At 34.2% G+C, this 25506-nt stretch overlaps 2 protein-coding genes across 3 annotated transcripts; one reads left to right on the forward strand and one right to left on the reverse strand.

Moving 5' to 3' along the window:
* Positions 1-13806: 13806 nt before the first annotated feature.
* On the reverse strand, positions 13807-15155 carry LOC115957487 (cytochrome c oxidase assembly factor 6). 2 transcript variants are annotated; one of them, XM_031075749.1, is made up of 4 exons: positions 14958-15153; positions 14708-14845; positions 14530-14605; positions 13807-14152 (listed from the first exon to the last, which is right to left on the reverse strand). In XM_031075749.1, exons 1-4 carry the CDS (start codon positions 15039-15041, stop codon positions 14145-14147), a joined length of 306 nt encoding a protein of 101 aa, XP_030931609.1. In that variant the 5' UTR covers positions 15042-15153; the 3' UTR covers positions 13807-14144. The 2 variants fall into 2 exon arrangements, with proteins under 2 accessions (XP_030931609.1, XP_030931600.1); XM_031075740.1 differs by lacking the exon at positions 13807-14152 and having other exon boundaries at positions 14289-14605; positions 14958-15155.
* A 2963-nt stretch (positions 15156-18118) lies between these two features.
* Positions 18119-18556, forward strand: LOC115973852. The gene has a single exon (XM_031094093.1). It carries the CDS (start codon positions 18119-18121, stop codon positions 18554-18556), a length of 438 nt encoding a protein of 145 aa, XP_030949953.1.
* Positions 18557-25506: the final 6950 nt, after the last annotated feature.

Below are 25506 nucleotides of genomic sequence, written 5' to 3' on the forward strand. Positions count from 1 at the left end.
GATGCTCTTTGTCTTTGCCCCTATCTATCAAACAAAATAGTGATTATGAGCAGAAGAATTCTTTCATTCTTTTTTTTCTTTAAAAAAAATTAAAAATAAAAATAAAAAGAAAGGAGTTTTGATGAGCCTGTTTCAAGTTTATCACTTGAGGCATGTATAGCAAAAACCTACTTTTATTACGTGGAAGATAATACCATTAAGGAAAGTATCACCATTTAATGATTACGAAAACAAAAACAAAAAAAAGAAAGCTAATAATACCATTAAAGGAAAAAACAAAAAAAGGGGGGGTACGGGGAGTTAGGTGAGTGGAAGCTAATCTTATTGTAGCCCACTATCATCGATCTTTGAATTATTTATTAAAAGAAAAAAAGAAAAAAAGGAAAACTCATTGCTATTCTAAAAAAAAAAAAAACCGATTGCAGAGCTCATTGAGTATCCGTATTCACGATATAAGGTATCATTGGCCCTTTCTATCAGCTCAATCATATCAACTGTAATTTGATTACGGAGAGTACTGTACTTTTTCTTCTGGGTTTCCCTCTTTTTTTTTGGGGTTCAAATAAGTACAACATAAATGTTTCGACCTCTGACTTGCTAGTTATATGTATGGAGGTCTACATCAATTATTCTTTGATTCCAAACACCACCAGTATGACCACCCCACTTGGTACATGTTTCAGAAAACTATCAACTGGGATTGCAATAAATTCTTTCTTGCATAAACCTAATACTGACTGAGAAATGAAAATGTGCCGAAAGACAAGAGTTGCGTGTGGGGAAGTATATGTAGTTTGAGTGAGGTGGTGTGCTCTGTTGTCGGGCGCATGCAAGGGGGAGTGAGTGCATCTGATCTTCCTTATCTTGGAGTCATACCAGAACAGACAGAATTTACAAAAACAAAAACAAAATTATGGTTATTTATATATTTATCCTTTATCCCTTTGGGGTTTAACTGAATTGTTTAAAAAGTTATAATTTATTTAAATAATATAACATCATTTAATATTTTTCAGCCGAATAGGGAAAATTTGCATTATTGCCTCGCAAAATAACAATAAAACTTTTCAGCCATTTGTAATTCGTGGTCTAATTATATAACATTGTACGTCAAACATGAGAGTTGCTATGAGTCAAATTTGGAAAAAAATAGTTAATTGTATAAGAAATACTTTACAAAGTTACACAGGGGCACCCCATATTTGCTGAATAGAGCACCTACTTTGTATAGGTTAGGTTAGGGGTGGAGTCAGGACTTGAAGTTAGAGAGGTGGTTTTACTGTTGGTTGTGTGCGGTGACTCTAACCTCCGGCTCTATTGCTTAAAAGCCGATAATTTTTTATTTATTTATTTGTAGTTTTTATGTGTGTGTCTAGGTATGAACAAAATTATTTTGTTTCAAATTTTTTTAAAGGTCAGGTTATTTGTTTTTGATAAAATTGGTTGATTGAGTTTAATTGTTTTTAGCTTTATTATTGGTAATTTTTGTTATTGGGTAATTTTTTGGGCTTGTTTATTTTGTTTTAAATTTTAGATCTAGCCTTTAAAATGAGGAAAATGTTAAAGTTACAAACTTTTTTACAAATTGTTAATGTGGTGAGTGGTTATTAGTAACTAAAAATGTAATATAAGTGATGGACCCAGATATAAATCAATAAAAATTTACTACCTTACCAATTTGTAAAAATATTGTAGAAAAGTTTGTAACTATAATAGTACTCTTAAAAGAATTAATGATATTGTTAAGGGAGTAAAGTGTAATTTTATATAACAAAATTGTTAAAATTGGTACCTATATATTTTATTTTTTATTTTTATTTTTGAAAAATTAGGGGGGCACCCTTATCCAAGTCTCCCTCCATCCCTGGGTTAGGCATACAAGCATTCCACCCGATTTTAGTGGAAGAGTGTATTATTTGTTTACATCCAATAGTTTGTAAGAGATTCAATGCATATTTTGATGATGAGGATCAAATAGTTGACATTTCTTGGTGTTTTGAGATATTAAAATTTCAAATTCTCCAACTATAACTTAAAACACAAAAATCACGTGTTCTAAAAAGGAAACGCAAAAAAATAAAATAGCAAGCCCCATTATTATCTGAATACATTAAGTTTATGAATAGAAAACAAATATAATTAGACCTCATTTGATAAGTTTTAACCTTTAGAAATACTGATTAATGATTCAAATTAAATCCAAACCAAAGGTAAAGTAAATATTTATCTTATATTTGACTTGAATATGTTTAGAGGGAGAGAATGGGCAATTTCCTCTCACCACCCCCACCCCCCGTTGGGCTCCCCTATCTTTGCATGGCGTCCCTATGGGAGGGCGGTAAGTAGTAACATAGTGAGGATCCATGTGTTGTCAATGGAGGGCTAGTAGAAGGGATTCATATGGAGATGGCAGTACTGCTGATGCGGGCTTGTGAAATGCAATGATTGTGGGCTATTGGAGGTGTGTATAGTGCGGTAATAATTATCTCATGTATTTGGCATATACATTATCTCTCTCAAAATATATTGATCCCACAATTTGTAAGACTCAAATGGTTTGAGAGTGATGATACATATGTCAACACACAATTAGGGCAGAAGGAGGAGATTATGGGGCAATGCCTCCCTCACTTTTAGAAATACACCTCTCCTACTAAAGAAAATGTTATTAAATTTATCTATGACCCTCTTAAATTTTAAAAGATTGTACTAAATTCATGTAAAACATCGATGCATCATTTTCTCTTTTTATTACTCTCAAACCATACAGAACTTATTAAATAAAAATCTGTTAATGATACATGTTTTTTTTTTTTAATTTTAAATAAGTGAAATTCTTTAATAGAAGTCTTCTTTAACAAAACTCTATTGAATTTTGAGGATAGGGACATTGTATTTTCATTTTTTATTTCCAAAAGAGAGGACGATTGTGGTTTTTATTATTGACAGTTAGAGATCTTTATTGCACTTATCATTTATGAAATATAGTGTTTTCCTTGATTTTTTTTTTTATAATCATATTTAAATATATTTACTTAAATAGGTTTAGGCATGTAAAGTGACATTTATAATTTAAATTATTTCAAATTAATTAAACTTTTATATTTCAATCAGTTTTAATACTATATTAGACTCTTAGCATTGTAATCTCTAAATTATTTAACAAAAAAAAAAATCTTGATCTAAAATGTTTGAAGAATATTAACTATGATCAATTTGATTTAGAAGATAATTCACAACTTATTAACTTACTTGATGAAAAAGTGTTTTGAGTTATGTAAGGACTAAGTTGAAGTTTTTTTTTTTTTTTTTTTGGGTTATATATATATATGAGAAAATAACATCTATTAAATCACTTTACAAACATACTTTATACATATATTACGGAACATATTTTTTAGTGGTTTAAAATTTCTTGATATATTTAACTTGGTTTCCTTGAAATCTTTTTTGACTTCATTGTTATAATGGTGCTCAATTTCAATTTTTTGAAGTTTGGAGTTTGATTGTGAGGTTGTGACTTATGAAAAATGTATTTTTGATTTGATTTTAAAGAAACAATCTCAACACTAAAAGTTTTCATAAACCTTTTCACACTATTCATATGTTTTTATGTTGTGATGGATTGAGTCGAGCATTATCTCAAATATGTTAATATGAGTAAGACTAAAAATGTGAAAAACTCGATGATTTATTTATTTTTATAAATTTTTCTTTTGGATAAGATTTTTACAATTTTTACTTTTTATTTTTAGGGTAAATTCCAGAAAATTACCCTGAGGTTTGAGTTAATACCAACTAGGTCCAACACTTCCCAAAACTAACCAACTTAGTCCTTAAAAGACACTTTTGTCCCTAAATACCTAAGCCCTGTTACGTTCTCTTCTCTCTCTCTTTGACTCATCTCTTTCCCCTTTTTCTCTCTCTCATCCACCTGCAAAACCCATGAGCCTAACCACCTGCAAAACCCATGAGTCTTCACCAGAATCAGCAACTCTATTGAACAACCATCACTACTAAAGGTTAGTTTAGCATCAACTCTCACTCTTCCCTATTTTCTACCACCTAAAAACAGTAACATCAACTACAATCCATGGCTGCCACCACCTCTAACCCAGTGCAGCAACCAAAAAAAAAAAAAAAAAAAGAAACTGTGCGGCAACCAACCACGGTTGCCACCACCTCTGACCCAATGCAGTAGCAACCCACGGCTGCCTCCACCTTTAACCCAAAGCAGCCAAAAAAAAAAAAACAACTGTGCAGCAACCAGCCACACGGCCACCACAAATCTGAAAGGTCACCCACCAAAATTTAAATCCAAACCACATGCACCAGATTTGAAGACATCCATTCAGCCTAACCCCAAAACCCAAATCAAAATAGCAAACCCATAGATCTACAAATAGTATACCCAAAATCCAAATTTTCAAACCCACACCCAAATCATCTGAACCTAACAACCAAAGAAAATTTAGAGGGAGAGGGTTATGGGTTTCACCAATGACCAGAGTTCGGTGAGGGAGAGAGGGACGAGAGAGAAGAGATGGGCATCACCTGTGTGAGAGAGAAAAAGGGAAAAGAGATGAGAGTCAGAGAAGAGAGATGAGAGGAGAACGTAATAGGGTTTAGGTATTTAGGGACATAAGTGTCTTTTAAGGACTAAGTTGGTTAGTTTTGAGAAGTGTTGGACCTAGTTGGTATTAACTCAAACCTCAGGGTAGTTTTCTGGAATTTACCCTTATTTTTATTGTACCCAACAGGACTGGAATTTAATAGTTTTGAATCTCTTGAAATTTGCATAAGCAAGCACGGTCAAAGCGTATGTCGGGCACGGTCCCATAGCCTGCAGGGTGTACAATTTTAGCGTGTGGATCGCACTTTCATACTTTTGTACCGCGCGTGCTACACGCTTTACCTCTATTTTGGCCAAACCTTAAGCCTACACCTACACGTACGCTGGGAATGATGACGTCACTCTTACGTGAAATCCACCTGTAAATCTATACAAAACTTTTTTCTTTTTTCTTTCCTCCTCCAAAATTCCTATATATAGTTGGCACTTGTGGATAGGGATGGCAATGGGGTGGGACGGGGCTGAAGGATGTGATCTTCGCCCCCGCCCCGCATAGATTTTTTTTGCCCCATCCTCGTCCTGCCCCGTATGACGGGAAAAATTTCTTACCCCATCCCCGCCCCTTAAGGCCCCTCGAAGACCCGCGAAGCCCCGCCCTACACCATAAAACTTTATTTCTTGTTAATTTTCCCTACAATTATTACTATTTTTTCAAATAAAATGACATGTTTCAATAATAAAAATATACTTGAAATTATAAATAAATTTATTCTATTGAATCAAACTAATTTTTAGCAAATACTAAATAATATTATCTAAATATTTAACAAGATAATATCACAACAAAAATCTCATAGTATGACATAATAAAATAATCCAAACTCCTAATACATAACAAAATAAAAATTGCCTAGTTCTTCAAAAAGAATCTCCACTTAAATAAAATAAGATGATGATATTTTTGTTTAAATAGTAGGGTTTTAGGGTATGAAAAAATTACCTTTTAACCCTTCTTAATGCGTATTAATGCGGGGCGGGGCGGGGATGGGGCGGGGTGGGTCTAAAAAATGTAAACCCATCCCCGCCCCGCCCCGTGGTGCGGGTCTAAAATCTCACCCCATCCCCGCCCCACCACCTTTGCGGGGTGGGGAAAACCCGCACAGGGCGAAGCGGGGAGGGGCGGGTTAAGCGGGGCGGGGCAAAATTGCCATCCCTACTTGTGGACGTTCTAGAAAATCTTTTTTTATTGGTTTATTAAATGGGTTCGGTTTCTCTCAACCAAAAAAAAAAAAAAATTCCAGTTAATATATGTTTTTAAAGCACACATTAATCATTAATTTGAGAAAATTTTTATAAAAAATTGAAAAATTTATCAAATAAGTTAATCACTTTTTTTCATAAAAAATTGTTTAAAATAGTTTATTAACATATGTTTTAAAGATATATATAGTAAAACCCTTATTAAATTAAAAAAATAGTTATATTTTTATAAATTTACGTTGTGTTATCAATGTAAATTTACATTATAGACATATAATATTAAACATATTTTATGTGTTTATAATGTAAATTTACGTTATTACTACACTATAAATTAAGAATTTTTCTAAATTAAATAAGTTAAAAAGCAAATAAACTATCAGTCTCTCAAACTATTTTTCTTGTAAATAGCCCGGCCTCTAACAATTCATAAGGTAAAGTTGATTTTTTTTTTTTTTTTTTTTTTTTTGAAGTCAATGCTTGGGTAAGAGATCTTCAACAAGGTATTAGGTGTATTTGACATGTCAGAAAATTTGGTTTGCTAGTAACACTGTGATCTGTTTTACGGGTTTTTAGTTTGATAAAAAAAAATGTTTAGAAAATGAGTTCGAAATTGGACCAAATAGCAAACTTATGCCTATAAAAAATTAATTTCAAATGCACGTTCCTAGAAAAGTGAGTTTAGAAATTTTGGTATTTTTAGAGCCAACGGATGGGAACTAATCTAATTTTTTACAGGTTAGTGGAATCTTTATTCCCAAAACCCTACTTTGGGTTGTCATTTATTTGGTATACCTAACAAGGAATAGGAATTTCCAGAGGGGGGGGGGGGGGGGAAAGTAGTTCAATTTTAAACTGATTTTATTTTTGGTTTAGCTTATATAAGAGGTGTGTGTGATTGTTAGCTACATCATAAAAGTTATGGATGGAATAATCTATAGGTTAGATATGTCGTCCTGTAACTTATCTTGACGTGAGATTGGGATAAGTTTTTTTGGTATAAATAAAAGGAAACTTTTTTTTTTTTAAAGAATTAAATATAAGGAAACTTAGTCACCATGCAAACACCAATGGTTTTCAATCTGGCTCCATTTGCATAAGGTTTAGAAATTTTCTTTCCAAAAATCAATGTTGTCATGGTGGTCACAAGAATCCATAAGAGTATTCACATAAGCTCGTACAAATTTTTTTGGGTCAATTTTAGCATAAATTTTTTTTTTTTAATTTTTTTTGTTTTACTACTTTTCAAAAACATTTATATAATTATTTATTTTACACTATATTTTATTGAAATATTATTTCTTTATCAATTTTTATTTCTCTCTCTCTCTCTCTTTGAGTAAAGAAAGTATTAGAAAATAGATGCAAATACAATGGAAATTTTTACACAATTTTAGCTAAATTGATGTAGGCAATTTTTGGGGTTAAAGTTGCAAAATTGACCCCTTATGCTATTTATACATTTATTAACGTGAGTGCTCTTAGTATGTTCCTTTAGCCCTAGTAAAATTGAAAATGAAAAAAAAAAAAAAAAATTCAAATCCTTAAACTAATAAAAATTTTATTATGAAATTAATCATTAAACTATTCTTCTAATAAAAAGAACGCATCAACAACTATTATCAGTAACAAATTTCCTAAAAGCTGCCCTTAATTTCCACACACCTAAGTGGTTCAATAAATTACCATCATGTTTAGCAAAATCTTAAAACCAGTACCAAATTTTAACTTCCAATTGATATCTCAATTTATACTTTTTTCTTGTTCCTTAACTTTTTTCAGCTATGTATGACTTTTTTGTTATAATTGTTATCGTAACTGACAATGGATAGAAATGATAAATTGATAAATAATAGGGGTTATGGGCAAACCCCAAGTGCATCACAATAGGTAGTGTATATCTAGCATGAAAATGAAAGCAAACAAGGCAAGAAGTGCAAACTCCCAAAACAATGAGGTCGCTATCCAGACTACATAGTGACAAAGTTGTGAGAAATGCTTTTAAGCAATAAACAAAAAGATGGTAAGAATACCCATCAAAAAAAAAAAAAGTAAGAATAATAAATAAATGAAACAGTTGAGACTTGAGATCTGCAAATTTGGGTTTCAGCAAGAGAATATTAAATATATAAGAAACCACAAACAAACAACACCTCTAAAAAAGAACCTAATAACTCCAAAACACAGAGAGCATCAACCATGGGAAAAATTGTTTAAAAGAAGAAATAAAATAAGCAAAATAAAAAATAAAAAGCTCTGCCTCCAATTCAAAGGAAAAGAAATTTAAGAAAGAAGTAGATGGGAGACTTGTGTTGTGTTACATAGTTGTCAAAGACAAGTCTACCACTATAAAGTACTCTATAAGTAGGTGAAATGTTACTTCATTTATTGTAAGAACATATTGAAAAATTCACTGGAATATATTTAACAGCTGGAGACATCAAAAAACATTGTAGAATTGTTTAGATTATTGGATCACATAAAACAAAATTGTTTATTAAAAAAAAAAGGATCAAACTTCAAACTGAAATGAACACACATTTGACCTTAAGACTCTGCACAATTATGAGCCATAGCCTTGTGATAAATTTACACATAAGAGAGACATGTACTCCACTACTATCTCTTTTTTTCTTTTTGTGTGTGTGTGTGGCTAACTATGTATCAATGCAACGTAGAATATTGCCTGCCTCATATAATATCTGCCACGAGAAACTTTAAAATTTTTTTGCCCATACATTTAAATATTTAATTACTTCAATAAGACAGCTTAAGCAATTATTTCTATGTCATTCACAAAGGAAAATTTTAAACAAACTGCAAGTTCAGATCAAAGAAACAGTCTGCAAAAATTTATAGTGACTATCCAGAGATAAAGAATTATAACATGCTAGCTGGTATTTTGCTTTCTTTTTCAAGGTCAATAATAGTTGTTTAAGAGCTTGTTTGATTAAGCTTATAATTAAGTTTTTTTTTTTAATTAAAAACTTTCTTATATACTGCTTTTTAAAGTCTTACTTTTATTTTAGGCACAATTGTACTTTTACCCAACATATTTTTCAACTAAATAAGATAATCAATCAAAAAAATAAAAGCTAATAAATAAAAGCTATCCCAAATGGACATAATCTGTTGCCTTCTCTCACAATTATTTTTGGAGAAACTAAGAGATACATTAAAGGCCATGAAATTTGAAAACTAGGTCTTAACTCAAATATAACCTACAAATACATTGGTTTTTTTTTTTTTTAGCTTTATAATATTACTCTCTTTGATAATAAAAAAATGGAGGTAAGGAATTCAGCCTATTAATTAATGGATGTATATCTTGTCGGGTTGGAGATTTTTCTATCAATTTGCAAAAGAAAAAAAGTGTCTAGACAACTTTATTCGAGGCATAATATATAATAAATTAAAAAAAATTCAACTGCCCATTTCTTTTAATTACTAAAGTACAATGAGTCATTACCCAATGTTGAATGAGTGTTATTTGCTAAGAACAATGAGTCATTGCCAAATGTTAAATACCAAAAAGTGGGGTCCTAAGAGGAAAATTTTGAACAGAATTCTACTATAATTCTAAATTTCTAATATATTTCCATGGAATGATTGTTCTCAATTGAACCGTATCCATATGCGTAGCCCATTCACCATTACACTAGATAACACTAAAAATAGAAAATCTTAGCACCCTACACTTGGGGCAAGAAACACTAGGTCACATCATGTTAAATTTTTCTTAAAAATTTATACACATGGTACAACTACATGTGTAACACAGTTTTTTTTGAGAATGATGTGTAACACACAGTTGGTGCCTAAATTACGCAAATTTTGGACTACAAATCAAAATTACTTGCTAGTAAAATGCATTCCCTCTGTTCTAAAATATATCAGAGTTTACAAATGGCAGAGAAAAAGAATTCAGGTCAAATCAAATTTAAGGGTAATATGGAAAATTAAATGGGTAAATGTTATAATTAATTTTACGATGGAATAATCATTAAAAGGTGGCTGTATACCTGTAATGGGTTGACTATCATAATTTGTATGTAAAACGAGCCCAGATTTTAGCCCATGGTAATGCACAGAAGCTTTCATTGTTTCATGTGGATCAGCGAAAAGCCTATATTTGCAAGTGAGTACAGTCAAATGGCTATAACTAAATTGGACAAGTACAAAGAAAGAAGGCCCATTCTCTATCTCAATTTCTCAAACTTTAGGACCCATTCGGTAATGTTATTTTAGTAATGTTGTTTGTATTTTTTGAAAATATGTATGGGTAAAAAAGTGTGTAAAAATATGTATAATATTGTTAAAAAACTGAAAATTATTATTTAAGTATATGTACCAAACGGGCTCTTAATCGTCTAAACTTCAACCCAAACGACACTCTCTTACGCCATATAATACAGGCTCTTAAATTTGGGGTCCAAGAAAAAGGAAACATATCTTTTATACATACAAACAACCTCTAAAAACTCGCTTTGGGCCTCATCCTTGATACTTGAAGCCGGAAACATATCTTCTTTACATGCAAATAACCTCTAAAAACTCGCTTTGGGCCTCATCCTTAATACTTGAAGCCCTGTTAGGGGGAGCTGGTTATGAAAAGCAAAGCGCATAGACATCATAGATACAGACATGACTATAAATGAACCAAACTGTTTATGAATAACTTAAACTTGCCTTAAAATAAATAAAAAATAAAAACCCTTGAGTCTCAAGTTCCCAAATACATTATTATTGAGTTTGGTTTGTTTAATAATCGAGCCTAAACTTGAACTTAATCTTGACTTGTTTGTTAAATAAATGAATATAAATAAGTATGTTGTTGTTTTTATTTATTTATTTATTTTAAATTTAATAGTAGTTGGCATAGGGAAAATTTGAACTTGAATGATTCTATTGGAAACACTAGGAAATGTCAACTAAGTTAAACTACAAAGCTCTTGCCAAGACTCAATTAAGTATATATGTAATATTATATGTTTATATGTATATATGTTTTAAAGTACACTTATTTCATATAGACTTAATATCGGATTATGTACGATTGTAAATAAATTCATAAAATATCAAATATTTATGATTTTTTTAATAATATAAATAGTCCTATTTGCAATAAAAATTATATATAATTTTAAATAGGATGAGGTTAGTGAATCTAATTTATATAAATTCATAGACAAAAAATTATTCTATCTAATTAACTCAAATAATATAATTTCAACTATAATTTAGTTCTTAACTATTAGCATAGATTTTAGTGGGTAAAATTTTTAATGGCTTGTGAACAGGCTCGAGTTTGTTCAATAAGAAAATGAACTAAGTTTGAACATGTAATCTAATTTGATAATAAGCATAAGCTTTACTAGTATTTGAAATAAAATTAAATGAACAATCTTGAACGTTTGATACTAGACTTTATTTGGCTCGTTCTTAACCCTAGAGAAAGGTCAAATAAACAAATTAGTGACATTTAGAAAGGAAATAAAAGGATAAGGCTGCATAATTTATCTAGAAATTTACTTGTAAAAAAATTATCAAGAAATTCAAAACAATTTTTTTTCCCAATTCAACTAGAGAGTACCCTCCTATTATACCTCTACAACAATAATAACAAAGCCTTAATCCAAAATTTTGAAGTCTACTATGAATCCTCAGCAGATTAATCAATGTCGGTCATGTGTATTATTTTTTGTTATTCTATTCTATTATAGATCATACTCTCTATTGCTTCATCTTCTTTTTTCTTTTCTTTTTTTAAATAAATAGACTCTTTGTTATTTCCTTAATTGACATTTTTTTTTCTACCAGTTCTATACCCTACTGTATTACCACTCATGCCCCAATTATGCAACCCTTCTATTACATAAGAGTCCCCTAACAGTGGCAGGAGGAATTATGTGAATCCTGAGTCATTAATTTAGGCATTTCTGTTGAGTTGTCTTTCTTGACAAGCTCTATTCACCATCCTATAAATTAAATGCTGCAAAGAAAGCATGTTTTCTGTCACTTTATTAAGCTAAGAGCCTAGGACTTCTTAATAATCAAATCTTTTTTAATCACATAATTATAGACTTGTTTGTTTAAGACTATCCTCTTAGTAGAGCTGCCAAAATAAAACACCCAAGTCACAACTTCTATCAGGCAGGAAGAATTCAGTGTCTTCACTTTCAAATGGGTCACATTCAAAATCACCAATGCCTAATCAATTTGGAGAGCAACATACAAAGTTGTCATACATACTCAGTCTACATATTCAGTCTGTAGAGCAACATACAAAGTTGTCATACATATTGGTCGCATACCGCTCTTGATAATTTCTGAAAACGCAAGCTAGGCTTTCCATGTAAGTGTCACAGCAAGCAAATAAGTGCGGCTATGTCTAGAAGGAAAGAGTCCATCACAACTTTTTTAACATCTTCCTCAACAGCATCAATAGAGATATTGATGATGAGGTTTATATCTAACAGGAATTCCTAGAGTAACTAAGTGCATTCCTATGTCATTTAATTTCAACCTCAATAGGCAGCTGATGCTCCCTTCCTTGTGGTTCCTCCAGATAAGGAGTTAAGGACATCTTCCTGGTCCATAATCCCAACAACTTTCATCAACATGAAACCCCCCCTTGGTCAAACTCAAATTTTTAATCTCCTCATTTGTAACATAAGCAGACGTTTTAAACAACCTAACAAGGGCAGATTGACAATGCACAAATATTTAAAGTCCAATACAAATCATTAGCAAAGAATGTGTAACCTACCTAATCACAAAATGTGTAACCTACCTAATCATCAAATCCAACACTCATTCATGTCACTTTCATTAATTCCCCCCTCATGGCCATCATTAGTATTATTCATTACAAGCAATAGTATTGTAAAGAATGCCTTCAGCATTCTCCAAACCTGGGAATCTAAAAGAATTAGAAACTAAGTCGAGAAGTAATTGATGCAGCATAATATGTTCGGACAAGCAATCATCTCCCAAATAAAGTAATGAAAAATAAAAAAGAGGAAATTAAATAATATTACAATCATTTTGGAAAGGTTGGTATAATAGCTTTCTAGTTTCTACAGGAATTCCAACAATCTCTAGAAAGCAAAGTTCAATTAAACAATTGCCGAGTATCTATTTTTGATAAATTAAGGTAAAAAAGTGCACTACAATGCATTTAAAACTAGATTCTTTGCTGGAACTTTCCATAACCCAAAAAATTAGAAAACCGCAAAAATAGAAGCCTTACTCCACCCTCGCTTCAAAGTTCTAAATTAATATAGTGATATGGTCTATGCAACAAAACCAAATAGTAAAGTTTAAATAGAAAGATAGTTCAGATTATATCAAGATATATGGTGACAGTTTGGTTGGGCTTCCAGTATCATTTATTTTTTAGAACAAATTTTTGGCTTAAACCTAGACCATGTCACTAGATTAATTTTACCTCATAAAAGAGATCTTTTTTATTTTACTTTGAACTACTCACACTAATGAAATAGGGGGGGGGGGGGGGGGGGTGGGATGAGGAATGATTTCCACGAGCTGCATTTGACATTCAGATTACCTAATGGGCCAATGAACCCTGGTTCAGATGGTACTTCCCTCTTCTCACAAGTATGGGTGGAATGTGAGGTTCAAAACTCATGGGTGTGTGAAACTTAAAAAAGTTTATAATAAAAAAATATGACATCATTGGCATAATTAGACAAGAAGTCCATCTTCTCCATCTAAATATCATTACTGGCATTGGCTCATATATTTAATTTTGATAATGTGCCTTTAGTTCCCCTCAAAATAACTGACAAAGAAAGAATTTTAAAAGCATGAAATCAAACAAATGGAATGACTGAACATATACGTATAAAAAGGAGAAGAATAATGTCAAAGCAGTGGACAACTGCACACACCTCACAAGGACTCAATACTAAACCAACTCAAACAAAGCTATGTGACAGCTACACGGGCAATGGAAATAAGAGATATACAGGTTTCCATTGAATTGCCTTAATAGGTAAGTTGCACCAGAACCATGTAAGAGATGGACAACATGAAGAGCATAGCAACAATTGAAGTAAAATTAACATCATAAAATACAAATGCGTTTTGTCTTTACAGAAGGAATACATCTCAAAATACACAACATTCCAATTATTGGCAACAACAAAATATGCCAAACAATAACAGACTCCTTATATCATTATAGAGCCCTTCCTCTAAGCTGAATAAGGTATGCAAGATTTCACCAAGTAAGGCAGTAACAGACAATGATATTAGCTTCCATCTTCTTTAGGGGCCAAGTCAAGATTTAAACCCCTGCCAAAATCGATAAAACTCAACCTAATAAGGGCATTATTCACTTAAAATACTCCCTGCTCCTACAAAACTTTTTTCCTCCTAAAGCTCAAACCAATGGTAAACTCAATAAAATAAAACAAAGCAATCAAAACTATTAAAAAAAATCTGTTAAACATAAAGAAACATCATAATTCAGATTTAAAGGCAAGCATCATATACTTTGATAACAATCCAGAAAATGCAAATCCTATTGTTTGATAACTGTACAAGTGCAAATCCATCAAAACCCAACAAAACTAGCACGTTTTAAAGAAGACCCAGAAAGCCAAATGGTCATAAAAAGTCGTAATTCTATGAGGATTTAAAAGTATAAGGCTGTGGAAGCATCAACGGACCTCGCCTCGAGTCCTTGTCATCCAAAAGCCTCTGCACCCTCCTGTTCCGACAGTACTGCCTATCAAAATGCTTCACCTACCATTCCAAAAAAAACAAAACAACAGTAACAATAATAAAACATTAAAATCCCCATGAAACAATGGCACTAAAATTTGACACTTTTGTTTTGGGGTTTACCCAAGAAGCACGGCAGTGTTTGTCAAACTCGGCCCTGGAGTTTTTGCATTCAGATGGGTATAAGAGCCCGACGGAAGCGATTTCAGTGGGTCTCTTATTGGATTCCTTATCCAAACACGCGTAGAAAGCATCGCGAGCCTGAGGAGTTTATCATATACAATACAAAACAAATAAAATATGAAACCCCAAACAAGAAAACAAAGAACATAAAAAAGAGAGAGAAGAAGAAGAAGGGAGAAAGAGGAAGGACCTTGTAGCAAGCTTGTCTGGCTTTAGAGAGCACGTCGGCGTGGACTGTGTCTGGGTTTCGAGAGGCGTAAGCTTCGAGAGCCATGGCTTGGATTTCGAGTCACAACAACTCACACTACAGGGGGCTTTTGCTGATTCCTTTGCTTTTTTGGTTTCTTGAGAGTTGGGTTTCTGAGATTGGACCTGTGAGTTTGTCACCTATGGCTGGGAAATATGGGCCATGTGTTATATGTTAAAATGGGCTGTGCTCATTTTATTCTAGTCCCCTCATTAACCTAACTTTTATCAAACCATGTCACCAATTGGCCATGAAAAATTTATAATAGAAAAAAAAAAATTTAAGTTGAAATTTAATAGAATTTGACATAGAATAAACAAGATTTAATCCATAATAAACTATTTTAATCATTAATGAGAGTATAGAAACTTATCATAAAGAGAATATGGAATCTCACAAAATTGGGCACGAATTCATTAATCTGACTTGATCTTAAGGGAAAAACAAAGTTTAAAAAAAACAGGTAAACTCATACCCAACCTATTCCCTTTTCTTTTCTTTTAATAGAGAAGTTAGCTTTTTTCTTTTTTTTTTTCCCTTGCTTTTTAAAATGGTAATATGCAAAGTTGGATGACTCTTCTTGTGGAAAAATAATTACAATCAATTTTATGAGTTGTTGTTAATGACACACAATTATCTTGAGCTTTTTCTTATAAATCAACTTTTAGCATTAAATTAAAATTCTCACTTAATATCAATCTTGTCTTTTACTCAAGAATGTGAAAGTTTTAAGTTGCACTTGAATTTGGTAATATAATTTGAAGATAATATCTAATTCATTTACATAATAGTCATAGTTATAAGTTTTTAATATTTCATTGACTCATTGTCATAGTATGTTAAAGTTAAATATTTACTTATTTTTATTTACCCAATATGTTTTTGTTCTTAAAATTTTATTTATTTAATTGTCTTTATAGGATGATTTTTGCATGAAAAAAGCCAGAATGTGGTTCCTTTCATGGGTCCTCAGATTTTGCAAGGAGCCCTAGCCCACTTTACAAAATCTATGTTTTGGGCTCATGAAAAAGCCTAAATAGGCCTTATTGTACCTTTTAAACCGCATTCCCTTAAATCTCCATTTAAAATGCATGGGCTTGGGCACACTTGAGATAATAATAAAAAAGGTTACAAAATATGTATATTGGGTTAAAATAGAATTGGCCATCAACATTAGGCAATAGAATTTAAATAGAGTAAATTGTTGATAATAGAGTTGAATTCATAGTAAACTATCCTAATAATTAATGAGAGTATGTGTATATATATATAGAGAGAAAGAGAGAGATTCATGCCATATAGATATTATTCATGTATCAACCTCGATATTTAAAAAGAAATAAAACACACTTTCATCATCAACAAAGAGAGAACTATTATCTCAAGCGAAATTTAGGAACTGAAAGAGAAGGTCCTCTCTCTTTTCCTCTTGGTGCACATTAGCACCATGCTGCTAACATGCACCCTAGCCTCTATTGACCACCATTAAGAGCATTGCCTTGAGGTGGGTCTACCCCGATCCAAATCGTGGGGCCTCGGTCCCATGAGAGGGTCAAACTACCTTTCTTGGAGTTGTTTCATATCAAGCCTAAAGAAATCAAAGGAAATTATAAAAATACCCAAAACATACAAACCTAATGAAAATGCTAGTACAAATGGATATGAACAATTTGAAATTGTAAGTGAAATGGAAGAAGGAGGTATATTGTATTGGTTTAGGATTGGTATGAAATAATTCAATTGTTCTTGTCAAAACGAAGCTTAATTACTTACTTTGGCAACTCTCTTGGCCAAGCCAAGATAATCCAAGTCTCTCTCTTGACTTGAACCAAAGCTAGTAACTAGGGCTATTAACAAGTCTAGTAGAGCCCATTATTAGAAGTCTAGGATTTTTTCATTTAATTTTATTTCGATCTATCATGAGCCAAGCTTGAGCTTATCACCAAGCTAAATTACATGTTCAAGTTTAGTTCATTTTTTTATCGAACAAACTTTAACTCATTCACAAGCTACTTGATCAACTTATTATTTCTTTATATATAATAAACACCATAGCTAAATTTTTCCCCTTTCACAAATTTATGCAAATAATTAATAATTAAACTTAGATTTACCAACTTCTTACTACAAAGTAACTATTTATATTATCAAATAAATTAAGTAACAATACGACATCTTATGAATTTATTACAAACTTACAAAATTCAATTTTAAGTTTATATAAATACAAACTTTAAGTTTATATAAATCAATTCTAATACTAACCACCTTGACAAACATAGTAATATGTTTAAGCTTGAATTGTTTAATAGTAATGCCTAAACTTGAGATTGACTTTGACTTGTGTACTATTAATTATGCTACCTACAATAAAAGATTACAGTATATATCATTTTATATATAAATATATATATATATATATATATATATATATATATAATATATATTTATATCAAGGTATATATTACATTATTAACAACAAAAATATCATGCACGAATTTTAAAATAAGAAAAATAGTTGAGGGTAAACGAATAAATTGACATTAGGCATGAAAATATATATTGTATGAAAATAAAGATTTTGAGTAAATATTTAATTTTTTATTTCATCTTTGTCTTTTAATCTTGCCTTCCTTAAATTAAAATTTTGACTCCTTCATGTCTTATTAGATCAAATATATATATATTTTTTTTTATTCATTCATAAATTCCCACAGAATTGATTTCCTCTCATGTAAGGTGAGTTTTCTCTCTCACGAAAGGTGAGCTTTTCCTTACTCCGCTGCCTGAGTCAGTACGCGGGGTAGTTTTACTATTCGAGATTATTGTTCTGTGTGGGCAGAAGGGTCAATATGGATTCTGAATTCATTGAAAAACTGCAACGGATCAAACTAACAACAGAGGAAGGTGAAATCATCAAGGTCAGGCCCAGCCAAAGGGAAAAAATCATTGAGGAATGCTCACTTAGTCTCTTTGGGAGATTCCTAACTACAAAACCGATCAACTAGAGAGCGGCAAAAAATCTACTACGGAATACTTGGAAGTTTGGTTCGGACCTAAGGATTGTTGATGTTGGAAACGACCTTGTCCAATTCAAGTTTACTATGGAAAGTCAGGTGCAGTGGGTGTTAAACAATGGTCCCTGGAGCTTCGATAACTTGCTTCTATTACTGAGGCGATGGGAGCGTGGAATGACGGTGAACAAGGTTACTTTCACTCACTGCCCTCTGTGGGTGCAGGTATGGGGATTGCCTTTTGATCTCTTCAGTGAGGAGGTAGGGCAAGAGATTGGTAGGGGGCTGGGAAGGGTAGTGGAAGTAGATTGGAAAGGTTCAAACTCCGATCAAGCTAGGTTCCTTCGAATTCGCGTCGAAATCCCACTGGATAAGCCGCTCCGACGTGGTAGTCAGATTATGAACCCCGAGGGAGACGTAGTGTGGGTGGCTTTCAAGTATGAACGAATGTTCAGTTTTTGCTTCAAGTGTGGAAGGATCGAACATGAAGCAAAACTTTGTGAGATGCCATGGGACGAAGAGGGGTAGGAGTATCAATATGGGGAGTGGTTGAAGGCCGGTTTTCGGAAGCCGGAAGAGACTCAGAGAACCAGAAACAACCAGCAACCAAGGAGGGAGGAGGCGCACAAAGAAGGCCGTGAGAGGAGGGAGACACCGCAATCAATGCCGCAACAAAGGAACTCGGGTAGCAGGTCGGGAGAGCCCGACAATCAAGGGACGGATATGGAATTAATTGAGCCACTTGAATGGGGGAGAGACGTTACAGAGAGGCGCGTTACACAGCTGCAAACACATGAGGAAGTAATTAAGGAGACAAATAAGGAAGAGGCGGCAATTCAGGAGATAAATAAGGAAGAGGCGGCAATTCAAAGAGGACATAATGATAAAAAAACCGAGATTTTGGGGGAGCAATTATTCTGTGTACTGATTATTGAAGTGGGGAATAATCAATGCCCAAAACCACGTGACATGCAGCCCATTAGCTAGGCACGTGATGCAGTAACGGGAACAAAGGAAAAGAAAAGGGCTGAAACTAAACCTAACACAGCAACATGGAAAAGAGTGGAGAGGAAGGAGGCAGATACGGGAAAAAGGGAGGAAAGGAGTGTAGCAAAAGTGGGAGGGAAAAGGGAATATTCAGATTTGAACCAAGACACAGAAGCCACGGGGAAGAAGGAAAATAAGAAGACAAAAATTCAGGATGCATTTCAAAACACATTTACAACGGCGGAGGCTGCTTCCCAGCCCCGCCGAGGACAATGATTATCATAAGCTGGAACTGCCGGAGGCTTGGGAACCAACGTGCAGTGAATGCCCTCACTTATCTAGTAGAGGAAAAAGCTCCCAAAGTTTTGTTCCTTATGGAGACAAAACAAACCGTTAATGAAATGAGACGTTTTCAGAATGACTTACACTTTGATTCTATGTTGGCTGTTTCATGTCTGGGTAGAAGGGGTGGATTGGCAATGTTATGGAAGGCGGAGGTGGACTTGCATATACAAACATATACCCAGAATCACATTGATGCATTAATCCTTAATAATGCAACATCTCCATGGCGTATCACGGGGTTTTATGGGAAACCAGAAGAACACCTAAGGCATGAATCGTGGAATTTATTAAAACACTTAAGTACACGAAGTTCATCACCATGGGTGTGCATTGGAGATTATAATGAGATTTTGTCATCGGAGGAAAAAGAAGGCCGCCTACCTAGATCGGAGCATCTTATGCAGAATTTTAGAAGTACATTGTTGCATTGTGGTTTAATTGATATGGGTTTTACAGGAAATATGTTCACATGGGAAAATGGACGCCAAGGAGAAGCATTTGTCCAAGAAAGGCTAGACCGAGCATGTGCAACATTGGAGTGGCGTGAATTGTTTCCTCATAGCAAGGTAACACACCTCACCTCCTCATACTCAGACCATGTACCAATCTTGCTCAATACCCAAGTGGAGAGACACACAGGGAGGAAGAGGAGGATCCCAAAGCGCTTTGAAGAAAAGTGGGTGACACATCCACAGTGTGAGGAGATAGTACAACAAGCTTGGACTAATATGCAAGCCATGGGTAGCCCCATGTATATCTTGTTTGAGAAAATAAAGCATTGTCGAAGGGTATTGGTGGAGTGGAGCAAAAGAACATTTGGCTACTCCACAAGCTTAATAAGGGAGAAACATCAATTATTACAAGAGCTTACAAGGAGCAATGGGAATGAAAATTGGCATGAGATTCGAAGAGTGAAGGAGGAGATAAATTCCATGCTATACAATGAGGAATTGCATTGGCGCCAAAGATCAAGATCCATATGGTTGAAGGCGGGGGACAAAAACACTAAGTTCTTTCATCAAAGAGCTAACCAAAGAAGGCGAAAAAATAATATTGTTGGAGTTTTTGATGGAGGGGGGCAGTGGCATGAAACTGATGAGGGTATAGCAAGAGTGGCTGAGGACTATTTCGAGGAACTATTCACAACATCAAACCCAACCACAATTGAACCCGTGGTGGAGAATGTGGATAGGGTGGTCACACCATTGATGAACCAGCAATTGCTTCAACCTTATACAGCAGAAGAGGTAAAGAAAGCACTATTTCAGATGCACCCGTCAAAGTCCCCTGGACCCGATGGTATGTCCCCTTTCTTTTTCCAAAAATTTTGGCATGTGGTGGGGGGTGATGTTTCAAATGCAGTGTTGTCTGTTTTACATTCGGGTCACTTGTTGAGGAAAATGAATTATACCCACATTGTGCTTATCCCAAAAAAGAATGAACCCTTGTATATGGCTGATTTTCGTCCTATAAGTTTGGAAAATGTAATATCTAGGATTGTCTCAAAGGTCATGGCAAATAGACTAAAATTTATTTTGCCTAATGTAATATCTGACAATCAAAGTGCCTTTGTGCCTGGAAGACAAATTATTGATAATACATCTGTAGCTTTTGAGATCTTACACAGGATGCGAAATAAAAGAACTGGAAAAAAGGGACAGATGGCGGTCAAACTAGACATCAGTAAAGCATATGACAGGGTGGAGTGGAGCTTTCTTCGTCAAATGATGGTTAGGTTGGGATTTGATGAAAGGTGGGTGGAACTGGCCATGGAAACAGTGAGGACAGCCACGTACTCAATTTTGATTAATGGGGAGCTGAAGGGTTTTGTTCAACCATCAAGGGGTATAAAGCAAGGAGATCCGCTCTCACCATACTTATTCCTATTGTGTGCAGAAGGGTTATCAGGAATGATGAGGAAGGCATCAGAAACCAGACATATACATGGAGTGTTAACTTGTACAGGTGGGGTATGTGTATCTCATCTTCTCTTTGCAGATGACTGCTTGCTATTCTGTGAAGCATCAATGGAGGAGTGTCAGCGCCTCCTAGACATATTGGGGAGATATGAGGCAGCCTCAGGTCAAGCAATTAATAGGCAGAAGACATCCTTATTTTTTAGCAAAAATACTAAACCGGAGGTGAAGGATGCTATAAAGAATATGTTGGGTGCAAGGATTATGAATGATTGTGAGAAGTATCTTGGGCAACCAATGGTGGGGGGACAATCAAAGGTAGCTACGTTCAAAGAGCTGCAGGAACGAATAACCAAGAGGGTTATGGGGTGGAAGGAAAAATTCATCTCAAAAGCCGGAAGGGAGGTTTTGATCAAGACAATTGCTCAAGCCATTCCAACCTACACAATAAGCATGTTCAAGATTCCAAAGACAGTGGGGGACTCAATAAATTCAATTTTGTCAAAATATTATTGGGGACAAACAAAGGATGAAAGGAAAATACACTGGGTAAATTGGAAGAAGCTATGTACACAAAAAGAAAAGGGAGGTATGGGGTTCCGTGATATACATGCGTTTAATTTAGCTATGCTAGCTAAGCAAGCATGGCGTTTGCTGCACCACACGCACTCCCTATTTTACCGTGTCTATAAGGCAAGGTATTTTCCCAACTGCTCATTCATGGACGCTAAATTGGGCCATAAACCATCCTTTGTTTGGAGGAGCCTAATTGCTGCTAGAGAAGTTATCGTAAGGGGTTCAAGGTGGAGAGTGGGGGATGGAAGCTAGATTCGGGTTGCATCATCAAACTGGCTGCCACACAGACCTGTCTTCGATGGGGAGGTGGACCACACGCTAAGAGTGGCTGACCTTATTAACAGAGATACCTGGCAGTGGGATGAAAGGAAGATTGAGGAAAAGTTTGCACCAATGACTAGACTAAATATCCTGGCAATCCCTCTTTGTCGTAACCGGTCCAGGGACAGCCTCATTTGGAAGGAAAATAGCAAGCATGAATTCACGGTGAAATCAGCGTACAAGGTGGCGATGCGACTTCGCCAACAAACAGAAATTGAGCACTCACGGGCACAAGAAGATAGGAAGTGGTGGAAGATGATTTGGGCAATGAACGTTCCACCAAAGGTGAAATCCTTCATGTGGAGGGCGTGCTCAAACATATTACCTACACGGGAAAATCTTAGGCGAAGGAAGGTACAGGTGGATCCGAGGTGTGAGCTGTGTTGTCAACATGCAGAAACATGTGCTCACTTGTTGTGGGAGTGCCCCTTTGCTAGAAATGTATGGGCAATGGTGAGAGGAAGGGTGCAAAAGTGCAGCAATGAGGTTCAGGATTTTTTCCACTTGTTTCGGATGTTGGGGACGAAACTGCCAAAGGAAGAGATGGAGATATGGGCGACCCTGTCGTGGGCAATTTGGAATGCAAGAAACAAGGTATATTTTGAGAAAACTCAGGCACACCCCAAGGCAATCATGGACGGAGCATTAGCGACATTAGAGACTTAAAAAAATCTGTCTGCTACTCAAGATGTGGCGGGACACATAGTTTCGGCATGAATGTATGTATGTCACCCCCTGTTTGTAGTAGTGGGAAACAGGGGAGCCACTAAGGAGATTTTCTTTTTTGTAGTCTTTTTGCTGTTGATATGTTTGTGGGGGAAGATATGTAATGGCCCAGGATCCTTATTGTATACGTGTCTTACAATATCAAATAAAATTCTATCAGTTTATCTCAAAAAAAAAAAAAAAAGATCAAATATTTTTTATGAAAAATGTTAATGAATGTCTTAAGAACATATTTTAGTAAACTATGTTAAGAAAGTTTTAATAGAAAAAGGAAAAAAAAAAAAAACAATTAATGTATTGACAACTTTTTTTAATTTTCCATAAATGCAATATAAAAACTTTCCTAAAATGATTTATTAATAATTGCTCTAAAAGTACCCATTATCATAACCCTTTTTTTTATTATAAACTCATCCTGATTATTAAAACTGCGATTTCCTAAAATTATGATTAAGATATTGCTATATTAGCTATTGCAATGGTTGTTCTATTGTTCTTGCAGCGGCACTGGCACCCTAGTTTAATTGTACAACTTTCAGCTTCTTGGGAAATGGTAATGAAAATGGTTCCCAGCTTGCTGCTGACACAGAGATATGCTTCCATATCTAGATGTCTAGTATAGAAGTTATATAGGATTTGCTGAATTTCCCTTCCACATTTGTTGATTGCTACACTAGAGATTTAGTAAATGGGTGTAGCTTACCTTTAATATCTTGTGACACTGAATTCGTTGCGATCATGACACGTGTCTAAAGATGGATATGTGTCATGATCGCAACGGATCCAGTGCACTAGAGGCACTGGACGTAATCCGCGCCCTTAATAAATAGGGCAGATAGTTAAGGCAAAACTAGTTGTGCAGTAAGGATATTTGACAGGCCGAGGGCAGAATAGGGTGGGATTGGAAGGGGGTTGCTGTAATAGTTAAGGGAATAAACTTTTTTTTTTTTTTTTTTCGTTTGTGTAAAATAATTTGTGTATAATAAATAATACTCTTAATTAAATAATAATGTATACATTGTTGTCAAAGAGATTTTATCAAATATTTTATTTTTTTGGTTGGTGTTCGTTTTTTATAATAGTTTTTTATCATCAGATCATGACACCAATCAATTTTTGGTGAAAGCGAAGATCGAACTCTAAATCCTTATTCAATCATAAGAAACTTTACTTTACCAATTAAGCTAATTGTAACCCCCCCAAAACTTTTACTTTTCTTTCTTATAATAAATATTTACACCTGACAATTCCTAGCTAAATGCAATAATAGGAAAAATGGATAGCCCCAACTGTCAATCTAACACGTTCTACCATGTGAGGTATATTAATATTATTTACATTCTTTTTTTATATATAAATGTTCTAGATTTTTTAGGGTACTTTACCAATAAATTTTTTTAAATTCTAACAACTTTTTTATGATTTAAGGGTCTAGATTTTGACATATTAGCATTCCACTAATAATACTCTTAAAATAATAAAATAATATTGCAAACAAAACAATTAAGATTATTATTAATGGAATGCTAATATGGCAAAATCTAGATCATTAAATCATTAAAAAATGGTTAAGATTTAAGGAAATCTATTTGGTAGAATATCCTAGGAAATTTAGAGGATCTAAATCCTTTTCTTTTTCTTTTTCTTTTTTTTTTTAATGGAAAACACACATACATTTACATAGTTTACTATAATTGAAACTGTGGGGGGTATAAAACCGAGAAGCCCATGTCAATGTTTGCGCTGGGCCCAAGGCCCGATCCAAGGAAGGTCCACTCCTTGGCCATGGGAAGGATCCTCCTCGGCCATGGGAAGGACCCTCCTTGGCCATAAATATAGCCGAGGGCAAAGGGAGCAACTCAGTCCTGGTGATGACATTCCGGGTCATTTTGCCGAACAGGAAAAGTACTAAAACGACAAAGAATAAGGGAAAAGCTGTCATTACTGCAATTAAGTACTCTGCATCTAACAGAGCCATACTTTTCAGCTTTTACAACCACTCCCAACCACTTTGGGTATGGGCTGATGGGACAAGTATCAGCCCTATAAAGCTAAACCTACACGTGGATGTTCGAGAGGGGGGAAAAAGCTAGTATAAAAGGAGGAAGAAGCATTCCAGAAAGGGGGCTGGGACTAGGTCCAAGAACCGGAGCCACCCAGGCCGTGCCGAGGAGAAAGTCTTCTTGGATAAGCTCAGTTTACCTCTGTGCGATCATTATGAACACCATGACTAACGACTGTCCGTTCACCAAGGCCTAGCCTTTTAGCCCACTCTCTACAAATTCATTGTATTGAGCCCGCTGGTCCAAGATCCCACCCATCGTGTGGTATTGGGCTGAAAAACGAGACCCTACAGAAACTCTATTACAAAAACTTCCAGATATAATTTAAACATTTTACATTAATTAAAAAAAATGTAAGTGTTTAAAAGCTTTAAAGTAATTTTTATAATATGAACATCTTTAGAATGTCTTACTTTTAAAGCATTCTCATCCGAAAATTCTATCTTATTCTATTTTACCATCTCAAAAAGTTACTTTATCAATTATACCATACCATTTTACAATACACCCAACATCCCAAACTCTTTTTTTTTTTTGCAACTTT

Source organism: Quercus lobata, chromosome 2, assembly GCF_001633185.2.
Source record: "Quercus lobata isolate SW786 chromosome 2, ValleyOak3.0 Primary Assembly, whole genome shotgun sequence".
NCBI lineage: Eukaryota > Viridiplantae > Streptophyta > Magnoliopsida > Fagales > Fagaceae > Quercus > Quercus lobata.

Excerpts from the sequence above, each read along its gene's own strand:
- LOC115957487 (XM_031075740.1), bottom strand. The coding sequence starts at position 15,041 with ATGGCTCTCGAAGCTTACGCCTCTCGAAACCCAGACACAGTCCACGCC. Across the intron at positions 14,846-14,957 it reads CCAGACAAGCTTGCTACAAG|GCTCGCGATGCTTTCTACGC; the intron begins GTCCTTCCTCTT and ends TAAACTCCTCAG. Across the intron at positions 14,606-14,707 it reads AACACTGCCGTGCTTCTTGG|GTGAAGCATTTTGATAGGCA; the intron begins GTAAACCCCAAA and ends TTGGAATGGTAG.
- LOC115973852 (XM_031094093.1), top strand. The coding sequence starts at position 18,119 with ATGGAAAGTCAGGTGCAGTGGGTGTTAAACAATGGTCCCTGGAGCTTC.